Genomic DNA, 15,128 nt, shown 5'->3' on the forward strand with positions numbered 1-15,128 from the left:
TTGTTCAAAGCGGAATGGTATACAGGTAGTCTTACACCCAGAGCATGTTAGAATCCACTTTTTTTTTTAGTGCTTGTTTTGGTAGTGGGGTTGTGCTCCCAACCCCCAACTCAGAGCAGTGGAATTCAATGATTTTGCAAAATGGGTTCAAATGGGTGCTTTGTTTTTTAACTATCGGTTTATCTGGCTGAGAGCTTTCTCTGAAGCCCTCATTGTAAAAAAAGAGAAAGGAGAGAATTTGCTAGAAATGGTTATCTTTTACTTTTTTTGGTTGTTTGTGGCTTAAAAGCAGATGCAGTGTTAGCTCCTGTCTTTTGTGCAAACCATGAGCCTGGGCTATGAAACCAAATCCCCCAGCCAAGGCTTGACCACAACACCAGGCTTTGATGGAGCCCTGCTCACAAAGCCTTTGGCATTACAAATTCATGGGGCAGTTGCACAGCTGGATTCCTAGGATAAGCAAGTTAGACTTTGGTTTAAGGGGCACAGCTCTTGTAACCATTTAAAGGCCACTTCCCGAAGCTTTCAGTGGTGTGGTAGGGAGTGGGGGAGGGGCAAGAGAGCCGTTTCCTAAAGATTTCAAACCAGCTCACGATCTTCCTAGGGCATCTGCATGATCCAATTCCATATACTGTAACAGGGCATTAGCCTATCAGGACCTCAGATTAGCAGGTCCTGCCTGTCTTCCCTCCAATGCACATAATATTTTTGACATGCATATTAACAATGGCCTACCTTCAGACGAAGGAAAAGGCTTCCTTTCAAATGAAATCAAGCCCAAGTAAGGTTGAAACTCAACACACAGTGTGTTGGGTGGCATTGTTCTCTGGCTCCAAGCAGATGAGAGTTTCAATTTCATCATTTTGTAACACTGACAAACTGTGATGCTGGGGTTGGCACAGTCAGCAGACAGAATAGGTCTTCCTAACCCTGTGTGTCGAGGCACTGGGACTTTTGTGCACTGTGGCACAAGCGCAGGTTGAAACTAAAGAACTCTCTCCTGTGAGGCAGTCTAAGGCGTTTGCATGAAAAAAAAAAAGTCTTTAAAGAGCAAAAGATCTTTTTCCATTGCACATCCCACCTCTGCCCCATGGCAGAGGACAATGGCTTCCTTCACGGAAGTTAATGCAAGAGAATTCTGAGACTTAACAGAAAAACTTCTCTGTACACTCTGCAGACCTTCACCAGTCTGGTCTAAAATGAAAGCCACAGGAACACTTCTGCCCGGATTCTTCAGTGCTACTCCAGGAATTGTATTGTCTTCAGAGTGCAAGCAAAGAGGAGGGAGGGAGGGCGCTTTTTAGGAGGTAATGGTGGAAGGTGTCCCCCCCACCCCCAGGTCCCTCCATTTTGTCCTACTTCCAGTCAGCACCATTAGCTCGACATGGAGGTTTCTCTTGTTCTTAAAACAATAACAGCAGTAGCAGCAGCAGCAAAAAACCCAACCCCTTTCAGTGGCTTGCTTGTCTGTGCACAAGATGGGCACCAGGACACAGGGCTGGAAAACAGCATATTTCATCTGGCATGGAAACGCAGTGTCTCCCTCTCAGATAGGTTCCGATTATCTCCCTTCTTGGCCTTTGGCTGGGTTTCTGTCCGTATCTCTTTTGCCCGTGTTCTCTAAGCCATGACCACCTGCTGTATGTACAACGTGTGCCTGTTCCATTTGTTCACTATCTTCCCGTATAGAAGGTAAAGACCCAGCTATTACATCGTGTTTACTCAATATCATTCCCCCCCAGTTTTTTTTTTAAAAAAACAACAACCACCCTACATGAACCAAACATGCCATGCTTCAATCTGGCCCCAGTGGCTTTTTCTCTGAAAGCAAAACGTGTGTCTTTTACACCAGGGCTTTCTCCCCACCCCAGGGGTGTCTTCCATTCTTTTGTGGCTCAGTTTAAGGCGAAAAGGGCTCCAAACCACTAACTAACAGAAGGGAGCCCTTTCTTCCACCTCCTGGGAGAATCTCAGATTGAATTTATCTGAAGATAGCGTGCTCTCTTCTTACTTATTGCCACCATTACGAGGAGGACAGCACAACCACCACCTTGGCTTCAAGATCCTGGGTAGAGAGGCTCACGGGCATTTTTTTTTCAACCATCTTTGGCGAGGCCTTGCATCCTTCCACTCCAGTAAGTCGCGGCTTGGGGCCATGGAAAAGGACTGGGTGAGAGTCTCAAGTGTCGTTTGAAAAGACAGCAAAGCAGCCCCCCGCTCGGCCCCGTCCCCAGCACCGCCACCAGCACCTCCGGGCCGGGTCGGGCCGTGCGCCCGCAGCCTTCCAACCCGGGCCGGCGAGGCGCCACGGGCCGGCAGGGGCGTCGCGGCCGCGGGCTTCGCGCTCCGCAGCCCGGCTTGGGCTCCCTTCCCCCACGGCGCCCCCTCCCCCTCGCCGCGCTCCCTTTTGTTCGCTCGCCGCCCGGGCGGCCCGAGCGCTAGGCCCCGGCGTGGCCCGGGCCGAGCCACCGCCACCGCCGCCGCCGCCGCCGCGCGGCCTAGAGCCCGCGCCCGGGGGAGCGGGGCCGGCGGTCTGGGCGCACCGCGAGGCCGCGGCGGCGAGGAGCCCTAGGGCGGCGAGGCCCCGCTCCGCTCTTGCACACAGACCCCAGCGGCGGGGAGGCGCGACACGCCCGTAGCATGGAAGCCGCCGCCGCCGCTCGCACTGCAGCGGGCGCAGCAGCAGCAGCCGCCGGCGGCGCGCGGAGCAGAGGTCGCCCGAGCCACGGCCGGGACACCCAGGCTTGAGCGCTGCGGAGGCCCGCCCGGCCAGGGGGTGGGTGTGCGCCTGGGACAGGGGGCCGCGAGGGTGCGGGCGGACGCGGGCGGGAGGGGGCATTTGGGCCCCTCGTGCCACCCCGCGGGTCACGGCGAGCGCGCGAGGCTCAGGCCCCTTGGCCTGAGTGCGGCGGCCTGTCCCACCCTGGCTTTGGGGACAGGCGGCCTTCGCGCCCCAGCCAGCGCCTTGAGGGGGGGCCGAGGCAGGGCCGCTGTGGCTAGGCCCCACCAGCTCCAGTGGGGGCCACGTGAGCGCGGGCTCGCCTCCCCCTCCAGAGCTGGTTGTGCACAGATGATTTTCCCAAGGCCTGGGTGCCCCCTCTTCCCTTACTGTCCCTTGACTTGTCCCCTAACGCCCCACAACCTCACCAGTGTGCTACCCAAAGGTGAAGGGATTTTGGACTTCTCCCCCCCCCCCCCAGGTGCTTGAAAGAAGAGAAGGTTGGAGGAGGAGGAGACTGGGGGGGCTGCTGCTGGTGGTGGTGGTGACAGGGCTGGGAGAGAGAGGAGAAGGACGGAAGGGAGGAGGGGGCTGGGTGGGGTGGGGGGTGACAGGCAGAGAGGAGCCTGGTCAACAAGCCAGCACCACTCTGCTAGGAGGCCAGGCCGGCTCCTGCAGCCGACGCATCCTGGGTGAGGAGACACACATAAGATTGCTTTCTTGGGGGCTCTTTTGTCAGCCACCAACACAGGGAACACACACTGACACACACGTACACAAAGATCTGAGCCAGGTTGTGGGAGGTAAGTGGGGACAAGAGAAGGAGGGGGAAATCAGAGTCTGCGGTGGGCTTCGGGGTGGAGGGGAAGAGGGATATGAGCCCTGAGGGGCTGTGGGGGGGCTCGTGTGGTGAGCATTTCCAGGGTCCTGTGCTTGTGTGGAGGGGGCACACACACACACCACAATGACCTTTCCCTCTTCAGGAAGCCCTAAAAGGGAGAGGCAACCCCCAGCAAGCTCCCACCCTGTGCTGATTCTCAGGGACTTGTTGGCAACTCAGCGAGGGTTGCCATAGCTTTTTTATGTAGGGTGACCAGAACCGGCTGAAACTGGTTTGAGGCAGATCAGCTCCTGAACACAATGCAGTCACTGAGCTACCACAGTGGGATAGCAGCTTCCTCCCTTCATGGCAGCCAAAAGCAGAGACGCTTGCAGGAAGCTACCATCCCAACACAGTATGTAAATGCACACGTAGACACCACACAGCATTGGTACGTGACTAATGGAGCCCTAAAAGAGCCTGTGTAGAGATGATTGTGGGGGGGAAGGTGCACGTTTGCAGGCTCTGAGATTTCTTGGGCTTTTCCTGCCTTTTTTTTTTTTTTTTTCCTTTTGCTTAAGGGATGGACAAGGAGCTGAGATTTATAGCCCTTATTAAAGAAAAAAAAAGTATGTGCCTTATTAGGGTGGGGACACTTGGTTTGTACAATCTCTCTTTCTCTTTCTCTCTCTCCTTTTCTCTGTGTTTTTATGGAAACAAAACCAGAATGAACTGATGGGTTTGTAAGGGTAGTTTGTTGCTGGAGAATGCTACTGTGCAGGCTTTTTTTTTTTTTTTTTTTTCCTCTCTCTCTCTTGCAGGCTGTGTTCTGTTTTGGGCTTTTCCTTTTAGAAGCTACTAAGAGGGTGTTGGGGATACTTGGGACTGTTATGAAGGCCAAAAGGTAACAATCTTGTTTGAGGAAGTGAGCATACATGCGTTCCAGGGATGCTGTCAGCCATCCATGCTGTCTCTCTTTTTCCTTGTAGGCCTGGTGACTGGGGCTGCTTTTAACCCTTTCCTATTTGCAGAGAATGCAACTGTGTGACAGTAACTGAACACTGGGCCAAAGTCTTTTCAAAAGGTCAAGGTTCACAAGGTGAGATAATGCTATTTTTAGCATGAATTTAAATATTAATTTGCACATCTCTTCCGACACAGGCTGACAGTGGATTGGTACCCTGGAGATGAGTGGGCTTCAGAGTGGAGACCAAATACCTTTCCTCTTATCCATGTTTGATGGGGTTCCAGTGCCTTTTTTTGTTTTTTTTTTTTTTTTGATGGCGTTGCTATCCAGTCGAGATCTGAATACCTTCATTAAATCGCATGTGCCTGGGTGATTTGGAGGAGCCAGGCCTGGAAAGGCATGTTTAGAGGGTGGGAGGCGGCTGGGCCTTGTGGAGAAGGCACTGTTTTTGCATAGAAGCTGTCCACATTTCGTGTTTTCACCACAGTTGTGAGAAAAGGAAGGGCTTCACCAAATCGAAGCAGGCCAGCCAGCTTTTTAGGGTGTGAGGAGCCTGGAGGTAGAGTCGGCTTTTGTTCATCGGTCACCTCTCCCTTCCCCTTGCTCCCGTGTTGACCTGAAAGGTTTCTCAGGCAAGTGGTGGAATGTCTTTTTATTGATTTCGGGGGCTGTCGACGGAGTGTTCACCATTGGATTCTTTGTGGCATACATTTTAATGTGGGGATACTAGAAGGACTAAGAGAAGCCCAGGTCTCTCTGGTTTCATCTGTGCAAGAATGACTGTCAGCTTCTAGTTGTACTGTAGTGGGTGGTGGGAAATGTCTAATGCTTTGCTGAGAAATTGGGTTGGTTAAAAAAGAAAGAAAGAAAGAAAAAAAAAGAGTAAACGAGAGCTGGGGAAGAGAGGAGAGGAGAATGCAGAGGAGGGCAGCAAATTAGTGAAGAACAAAGGCGGTGGCAGCTTCCAGGAGAACACTAAAACGTTGCCTTGGGGTTCCTTGTGCAAAGAACTCCAACTTCCCCAAACAGGAAACCAGCCGCACCAGAGTCTGGTCCAGTCTGGTCTCAGCAACAGACCTGGTTCTGCCTTTCTGCTGGTTTTGGTAAAAAAGCACAGTCAAGAGGAGCCCATGGGAGACCTGATTGCAAATACATTTTCTCCCTTTGAAGTGCGTATCGGGTTCCTCTCCGGGCTCAGCTGAATAGACTTATTCAGAAACGCGGGAGGATCTTAGCCTTGGTGGAGTTATGTGCTGGCAGTCAGTCGGTGGGCAGTCTGTCTGCAGTAAAGGGTGTTAAGTATGCAGGGGTTTTATTGTTGGGATGGTTTCTCTCCCCCCCCCCCCCAACTGGGCTGCAGAGAGTTGCCTGTGTGCTAGCATTGGCAAAAAAAGGGGGGAGACTAGAGTGCATGGTTAGCTTGGAATATTTTATAAAGTATTTAATAGAGATAAATGCGATCTCAGACGGATATGCCAGCACAGAGCTTCCAGAACGGAACAGGTTCTTTGCAAATCAGACTGCTAAAATTGGTTTTCAGTTCTACCTCATGTTCGACTGCCAGGGGTTTGTTGCAGATGACTGTGGGAGAAATATTGCTTGCGGACCATACTCGAATCTGCACTCCACGGGGTGCCAACTAAAACTCAGAAGGCTAATGTGATAAACCATCATTAGCTTAAGACAATACACTGGGCTGTCATTTAGTCCTTCATTCCGGTCTTTCCAGGGGCAGGGGGTTTGATTTAACTTTCACAGCTAGCCTCTTGCAGTGACCATTTCTCGAGAATGTGTTTCGAAAGCCCCTTTTAGGTACTGTGTGTCGTGGAATGTTCTGGTCTGATGTACTCTCTTGTTGGTTTTAGCTTTGTTCTTTCCCCTCCTCCAACCCCCCCCCCCCAGAAGGTTCTCCCGAAAATAGCATTTGTTTTACATTTAGGCCAGTCTTTCCAGCTGCAAATGCCGCTGGAGGCCGGGGAGCTGGTTCTCCCAGGCAGCAATCATGAGCTCATCTTGGATTGGACTTGGCCTCAGGTGTTGATCTCATGCTGGGCTGTAACTAGGTAGCAGGCCTGCCTCTCCAGGGAGAGGGACCCAGAGACACAGAGCTGTCTGGAGAAGAAGCAAGGGCATGCTCCTTCCTGGGAGAGCCAGGAAGGAACACCATGGCTTCCATGCTAGAGCCACAGCTGGCGCCTGCTCGCTCTTTCCTGAGGCGGTCTCTGAGGAGGACCTTCGGGCCTTCCCTGTCTGCAGCAGGAATGTGCGGGTTTGGCCAGAGTACACTGGAAAGAAAGTGTAACTGGGTGGTGAACACTTGCTTGTTTTCATCCTTTGCCTGAAATTGAGTCATACTTTCCATGCTAAGGAACACTCAATCCAAGGTTTCTTTCTTTTACAGCTCGGTCTAACCTGGTTCAGGGCTTCATTCTGTGTTCATAGTCTCTCTCACTTTCCTTCCCTCCCACCCTCTCCTCTTTTCTCTCAAACACCTCTACCCACCTTGGAGTCAGGCCGTCCTCAAACGTCATCCTTCTACCTGGCTCTGAGTGCCACCATGCCAGCCCAGCTCATTTTTAAGGACAGGCATGGAAGGAGGTAGATCACATTTAAGTGGATTTTTTTTTTTTTTCCTCTTAACACTTGCTAGGTTGAGTTACCATGTTAAGACTTGGTCCCTGCTGCCTTTTCTTTGAAATCCTTTTGTCAGCCTCTGTGTTGCATGGATTTTGAGTAACCTCGCCCATGTCATTGGCTAGAGCTGAGCCTTAAGTACTGCTGCAGAAGTTACCCTGATGTGGAATTTCTAAAAGGTACAAGGTGCTGAACAGAGAGCTGAAGGACAGTTGGGGAAACTCCTTCCTCAGCTGCCTCTTCCCACCCCGCCCCGATCTCCCCCTCACTTCTCAGACTGTCAGAATTAAGACAGCAGTCCTCACAGGCACAGCAGCCCTGAAGTCCATATGTTGGTGTTAAGTATGTTTTAGAGATCACGAGTCTCAAGGTATGGATAAAGGGGTTCAAATGTTTAATTTACACCCAGGGACATATGGTGGACAGTTGCTTAGGTTTTGACATGTGTCTAGAGCCACGTATAAGTTGATAGAATCCGTGCAAAATCATACTGAGACTTCTTGCTGCCTCTTTGAGGCAAACTCTCCCCTCACCTAAGTCCCTGGCAGCTGCAGTCCTATGGTTGGCTATTCTATTCTTCTCTGGCTAAATTTTTTTGGGCATTCCCAAACAATGGCTTCTTCCACTTGGCAAGATGTGCCTGAAGCATCTTTATTGCTTTGCATACTGTTGACTCTTGGTCCTTTTTAGTGGTGAGTACTATTCCACCGTCTGGATATACCATAGTTTGTTCACCCCTACTCTGGTTGAAGAACAGGCCAGTTTCAGGTGACTGTGGACAAAACCTACCTCAGACCTGTACAGATTTTTGTATCAGCATCTTTTTATTTGATTGTTTGTAAATACTAGGCATTGTTTGCTCATACGTATGAGCTTGAAGTTTAAATGAAGTAAATTCAGCTCACTGTATCATACAGAAGGAGAATCGACCTTGGCAGCTGCAGCCAGACCTTCCCAGAAGAACTGGGGCCCACGAGGACATGGAGAGATGATCGTGATAAAGGAACTCTAATGGGATGACATGCTTTATCACCCTGAACTAATCGGAATTAGCCAAAATGGAAACAAAAAGCTGCAAGTGGTAAAACAGCCTTTTATTTCTTCCGGCAATTATTTTTAATCTCAAGCCTAGTCTGGCAGAGCCATTTGTTTGCAGTTCAGTGAAACACTACACAATAATAGAATTTAAATGTTGGAAAGTGATACATGGAAGATCTCTGGTGAAATCTCTGTGTCTATAGATAGCTTCTTCAAAAATTTGTATCTGTATAATATATATATATATATATAATACACACACACACACACACACACACACACACACACACACACCTTTGAGGTCATCAGATACCTGGAAAGGCGGTGACCGTGTTTTGACACAGTCATGGCAGTGGAGGAGTGGAGAGATTTGAAAGCAAGTCCTTTTTTTTCTTTTGCAATAGAGTCTCCCTTCTGTAGCCCACACTGTCCTGGAACTCATTATGTAACTGAGGCTGGCTGTAACCCACTGTTACATTTGCTCCCCTCTCCATTTTGGTTAAAATGAGTTCAGGAAGGAGGAAGGGGCAGCTAAGGATGAAGTCAGTCCATCCATCCCTCTGTAGGTCGGGAAGGATGGGGAGGGGTACTGGAGGGGAGCCCAGGAATCTACAAGCAATGCAAATGTGAGATTCCGCCTGCAGCTACCTGAGGCTTCATTGTTTTTTGAGCTGTAGGCATCTTTCAAAGTTCTGGGAATGCTGAGGGAAGAGGAAACCAGGGAGCCAAGAGTAGGAAGTAGCCCACAGAGCTCTCATAGAAATGGGACTGGCCACCTACTGTTACTGTCTGGGAGGAGCCCGGAAGTAGAGGCTTTGCAGTTGACCCTGGAGAGTCCTTGAGTGTGTGAGGCTTCCTATCACTGCCCCAAGGCACACAGGTTCTTCTTGAACCTTGGCTCCCTGGCGGGACTGATGAGAATCTTTCTGGACAGTTCTGGTGACTCTGGATGCGTGTATTAGCAGAAAGGTTTAGTCTTCCCAAAAGTCTTGTGGGAATACCTTGGAAATAGAATGGAAGCTATGGAGACTGGAGGCAGGGAGATCCAGTGGGGACTTCTCCCCCCCCCCCCCAATACAGCAGTGGAGGGGAGAGAAGGAGAGAATCTAAGGCTTTACAGTGAAACTGTTACATTCCCTCCCACTGTTGTAGGAATGGAGTGGAGGGTGGTTCCGCAGGCCAGGCCACGCCACGCCACATGTGGGGAGTGATGGAGCTGGAAGGCTCAAGGAGGGTCTTGGAGGGGACGCATAGGCTACTTGGCAGCTTGTTCTTTCTATTTGAAGATGGCCAGGTCAGAAGGCAGAAGAGATGGGGAAAGAGTGCTTTTGAAGAGCTGTAATCTGCTGAATTCAGATTTGGACACAGTTGCCTGGGACCAGGCCTTCTGCCTCTTTAGCTCTTTGGGTGTGGCTGACTGGGCTAGAGGTCAGATTGGCCGCATGGCAGCATCAGTTCTCATTAGAGAAACCAGCTAATAGATAATGGGGTGTTCCATCAGCTTCAGCCTTTTTTGAGATGCAGATTCATTTTGGAGGCTGATTCTTAGGGCCAGTAACGGACATTGGTTTTTATCTGTGTGATTTTTGGTAGAAAGATCTGAACGCTATGATAAGAGTGTTAAAAAGCTTCATAGATTGGATCATTCATAATCCACTGCTTTTAAAAGGACTCATGGCTGGATACAGTTGAGATATGATTTGTAATTTTTGCCATATTTTTTTTCTTTCTTCCAGCTAATCCAAATAGAACATCAGGTAGTTCATAGCAGATGAGGATCCAGAGCCCAGCATCTGGTGGTCATCTAAGAGTCTTCCACCATGGCTTTCTAGATGGATTCTAGACTTTCATGTTTTGGTGGTATATAATTCTGCTCACATTTGGAATTTGTATCAGATGAATCTGAAAACACGAGTTAAATTGAGTTTCCCATGGGGACGCAGATGAGCTGGACGCTAACAGTCCTGACTGTTTTATGCAGTAGGTCCAGGAGGGTAGGTGGGAATGGCGAGGGTCAATGTGTGCTTAGCTCTGGGTGGTGAGGCTGCAGGACTGGTTAGATGACCTTGTCAAATTCTGAAGTGTCCTATTTGCGTGATCCTCTGTGGTATACTAGCCGTAGGACCTGGAACTAGTTCCTAACCCCATACCGGTCTTTTCTAGGACTTGTCCTGAGCATGGTCCTGTCCATTACAACAGAGTGCATGCAATAAGCCCTTTCCCAAATTGTGCTTTTATTTAGTGTTCCCTGGTGTTTGAGGAAAATGGCATTGCTTTGAACTAGGTATCGAAGAGTCGTGTTTCTGTGCTCTTCCCTCATTTGCAAGTAGTCAGTTAATTTTGACCATAAAAATACAAAGAATATGTATAGTCTGTTTGTGTCTGGGACTTCAACTACAGCTGCCTAATATCTGGTTAAAAATGGTTGAACATAGGAATAGGGACCTCTCCATTTGGTTGGAGTTAAGCCTTGTGTCTCACCTCCCTTCATCCGTGGGACAGCTCAGCTACCTCATTGACTCTGGTCAAGATGAACTTAAACAACAAAGCTCGTATACAAAGCTGTGCAGCCTTGCTGGGTCTGGTGTCTCATGCCTTGAGTCCAAGCACTTGGGAGGGAGAGGCAGACTAATCACTGAGTTCTAGACCAGCCAAGGCTATGCCCTTGAGGCCCTGTCTCTAACAAAAATGGCAGCTTAACAATGACGGTTTTTGTTGGCTCTTCACATCTAGCATCTCTTCACATGTTTGTATGATAGCATCCACATGTTCATGCCTGCACAGGAACCATCAATAGAAGATGTACCTGGAAATTGGGCCTCGCATGCCTGCCTGTCACTCTCAGCACTCAGGGTCATCCTCTGGTTCATACAGAGTTCAAGGGTAGCCTAGACTACTTAGAGGAGATGTGAAATAATTTCTCATTAATCTTTTTCATTGGTTACATAGTGAGTGAGTACCACTGTGGTTAAATGCCCTCAGACAGTAGGCACACAATTGCCACATCACATGATCTGGTGTTCAGGTTCAGTTTACCCTGACCTTTTCCTCTCATGAATACGGCTCACAGGGAATTTAAAACTGCATGTGGCTTTCGTATGTTTCTATTGGGCAGGGTGCTCTGGAATGTTGGGCAGACATCTACCAAAAGTCACTTAGTGGTGTCACTCCCGGTGCCCTCTGTCCTTTGTGTTTATTTAGTGTCCCTTTGGTTGGAAAACAGTGAGTACAATGACTGTATTGGTGTCCCCTTGTTAGAGAACCTGCCCTTTTCTCTCCCAGGTGTTCCTAATTTATCTCTTGGCTACAGGTTTTGCACAGCTACGCCTCAGTGTGAGCTCCAGGAAAGAAAGCACTGCTTGTTGTAGCTTACTGGGTGTGTGCTTCATGCCCTAGGAAGGTGAACATGCCTGTGAAGACTCAGGGACCATTCCTGCCTGGTGTGATGGCACATGCCTTCCTAGGACTTGGGTGGCAGATGGATTTCTGTGAATTTGAGGCCAGCCTGGTCTACTCAGTAAGTTCCAGGACAGCCAGAACACAGCGAGAACCTGTGTCAGAAAAATCAACCAACCAACCAACAACAACAACAACAACAACAAAATAACAACAACACAAAACAAAACAAGAAAGGTTTCATGTACCATTCCTGAGTGATGGATAGTAGATTTGAACCAGGGTCAAGTTGTCATAAACTGAACATCCCCACCTCCTCCCCAGCATGCACTGCTTCCTCCCGTGTTTGTATGTAGCATCTCTTCTTGCTTGTGCTGTTCTGTGCCTGTCATCCAGGGTTGGGTGCCTGTCTAGACGTCTGCAGTCTCTTCTCTCTTTAACTGATGGACAGATCATGAGGATCTTGTTACAGTGTTTGAACTGCTTGACTGAGCCCAGGCCCTGTGCTCTCCTGGCGTTCACTATGGGGACTGAGCTACACCCTCAGCCTCTTCTGCTCTTGTGTCCTTGTGACTGAACTGTAGTGCATCCTGTCTCATCCTCCTGCTTGTTAAAATTATAGCTGTGAGCCACCACTCCCAGCTTCCCCTTAACCCTTTAGCACCTGTAGTCTCATAAGGCAGATAATGGTCAGAAGGGATGTCAGGCCTTAGGTCACAGTGCATGGGCAATGCCTCACAGTTTAGTAGGCTCAGTGATTTGGGATCTAGTGAGAGATAGGAATTCAGATTCTATAATCTGTCACCATTTCTATCTCTCTACGTGACAAGGAGCTGGAGTGACTGATGGCTTGTAAGAGTGAGTTATAAGGCAGCCACCTCACTGCAGCTTTGGAAGATGGCTGACACTCCTTATCTAGCACATGGTAAAAGTCTACCAGCAGGGCATCATGGGAATCAGCTCTTCTGGGAAGATCACAGTGGAGTCCCAGCCAGCCAGGAAATTGAACTGTGTACAGGACGGAGCTGATATACTGAGTGAGTGTAAGAGGCTGGATCGGTAGATTTCTTACACTGGTACACGGATGAACTCTGAGATAGCAATACAGTTGAGTCTGATGAGGTAGTTTACGCCATCTCTACAAAAGCCTGCCTTAACACATAAATCGTAGTTTATATCACGTTGGATACTTGGCCACCATTTATGAAATATGAACCTGGAACATTGACAGTGAGTTATTAGTTTGTTGACTGAACCTGTCATCTGGCAGTTTAGCTCATAATCTTGCTTCTTGCATGGTAGGAATAGGACTGCTGTGGGGTCGCAGATTGCTGCAATGGGGCTGGACTGTGGTTTGGTGGAATGGGCCCAGGCTGGGCGGCCCTGGAGAAAGGAGAGGAATTGTGAGTGTCAGGAGCTGCCGAGTTCAGAATGTAGCTGGAGCAAATTAAGCCTGGCTTGGAGTTTGCCAAGAATCAGGGTGAGCTAGGAGCCAAAGACCAGAAGTCAGCCCACAGAGGGCATCAGAGGGCCCAGCAGAGAGAAGGACACAGGGCAGGGAACCGAGCAAGAACGTGGGGAAAGCAGAACGATGGTTACAGCATAGTGCAAAATGGTAGGGACTGGTTGAATGACACATGCTAATAGAGGCTCTGGGGCCAGGAACTGAGCAAGCATGCGAGTGAGGCTCTTAGGAAGGACCTGCAACCTCCATGTAGATAGTGACAGAGGACACTGGTGTGGCAGAAGTTGTGGTCAAAAACGTGGGATCCCACATCCGGCCCAGAGCTCTGGCCACTGGGTGTGGACAGGGAGTGGTAATAGTTTCTTGTAGGGGGTTTCAGGGAAAACACTGAAATACCTGATTAATTTGCTGTTTGTGTGCTCTAGGGGTCACATGACAAAGACAGAGCCTCAAGCTAGCTACAGGTTCATAGTGAGACTGTCTGAAAACAAACAAAACCCCACGGTGGTAAAATTGAATTTCTTTTTAATTGGTAAAACTTCTGAATTGCTCTTTTGGGTTCTAAAGTGAAGGATGCCAAGGAAGAAAGGGTTCTAGAACAGATAAGCTTGGGTGGAGTTGTGAGGAAGATCAGGGATGCAGTTTGACAACAAGGAAGGGTGATCCAGAGAGAAGTGATGGAGGTGCAGCATGGCTTCCAGAAGACACCATGTACAGCAGTCACCGAGCATGGCGTCTGCCCAGAGGACGGGTTTGCTAAGCAGTGCTGAAACACTGGCTGAGCTGACTTCATCATGCTGGGAAGGTGCAGCTAAGAAAACCAGTTGGGGACACATGGTTTCCGAGTTGTTAGGCAACAGTGCTCAGCTGCTCTCAAGTGTGGGTGTCTTCCTGTTGCATTCTTAAGGAATTGAGGCTCAACAGCCTCATGAGTGAGAATGCGTTGGCACCAGACTGGCTGTTCTGACCGGAGCTCAACTTCTGACCTTCGTTTTTTTTTTTTTTCATTTGGAACTCGAGTCTATATTAAGCTGGGTGTGATGGCTCAATGCCTGTAACCACAGCAGTCCAAAGGGTGAGGGAGAATGTCAGGAGTTCGAGGCCGGCGTGGACTATGGAGAGCTCCAGGCCATCCATGCTGTCCGGGGTTAGAGTGTGAAACTCCATCCCAAAACAAAACCAAAAACCACAACTACCTATAGAACCTATAGAACTACCTATAGAACTACCTATAGAACTACCTATAGAACTCAGAAGAGTCTGTCATCTCTTCCTCAAGTTCAGGAGGGCAGCTGAGATGGCCCAGAGGGTAAAGGCACTTGTCACCAGACTATTAGAGTTCATCCAGTCCCTGGGACACAAGTGATGGGCGGGACTGACACCCACAGCTCTTCTGCCTTCACATGTGCCCCACATATACAGTAAATACATAATAGTAACATCAGTGATGATAGCAGTACTGGGTAAGAAGTGTTTGTGACATTTGCTCCACAAATGCAAAATGCATGGCTCATTTGTGTGACTCACTGGAGGACATCATTAAATCTATGTTTAGGGTCTTGCACAGGCATGCCGGTATACATTTTAAGGGCCTCTCGCCCTTTTTTGGGACAGGGTTCCTTCTGGCTGGACTTGAACTCAGAGACCCGTCTGCCTCTCGTGTGCTGAGATCACCCACCACATGCTTCAGGCCTTCTCATATAGTCATTTTGTATGTGTATGCTTGGCGTGTAGGCGCTGACAGTATCTGGTAAGGTCACGTCTGATGGGAGCTCGGCACTTGGCATGATAGTGGTGGGACTGTGCTGGTTTTACTGAGACAGGTCAGAGTTAAGCATGCTCCTCTAATCCTAAGTGTTAGGATATCCTTGGCCCCAGCTGAGTTTCAAATGGAACTGTAGGGTCTTTGGTTACACTGGGCTCCAGTTTCAGGTCATTGAGGGTAGGAAAATTCTTCCTCTGTTTTACTTCTTAGAAGACTGGGCCAAAGTGAATATTTGTTAAGGGGGCTTAAGGACAATCTTTGTCACCCTGTGGATTGCTGGGAATTCTGGTGGTATCTGCCTTGGTATTGTCTGTTGGGAGTGTC

The 15,128-nt window shown here is 49.2% G+C and overlaps 1 protein-coding gene across 10 annotated transcripts in view; it reads left to right on the top strand.

Annotated features, from left to right (window-relative positions):
* Positions 1–1,827: 1,827 nt before the first annotated feature.
* The window catches only part of Znf532 (zinc finger protein 532), a 109,904-nt gene continuing 96,603 nt past the window's right edge, over positions 1,828–15,128 (top strand). Inside the window, exons 1-3 of one of the 10 annotated variants that reach the window (XM_029471793.1) lie at positions 2,527–2,776; positions 4,529–4,638; positions 8,058–8,221. Coding sequence is in view for 1 of the 10 variants with exons in the window: in XM_029471796.1 (XP_029327656.1) it covers positions 3,860–3,954; positions 4,571–4,638 (163 nt within the window). In the remaining 9 variants the exon portion in view is untranslated. Of the gene's footprint in view, positions 2,136–2,526; positions 2,777–3,338; positions 3,523–3,599; positions 3,991–4,528; positions 4,639–5,023; positions 5,676–8,057; positions 8,222–15,128 lie in introns of those variants that run through there. The other 9 variants (XM_029471797.1, XM_029471791.1, XM_029471789.1 and 6 more) reach the window with 9 other exon arrangements.

The sequence above is a fragment of the Mus caroli genome, chromosome 18 (genome assembly GCF_900094665.2).
Source record: "Mus caroli chromosome 18, CAROLI_EIJ_v1.1, whole genome shotgun sequence".
Taxonomy (NCBI): Eukaryota; Metazoa; Chordata; class Mammalia; order Rodentia; family Muridae; genus Mus; species Mus caroli.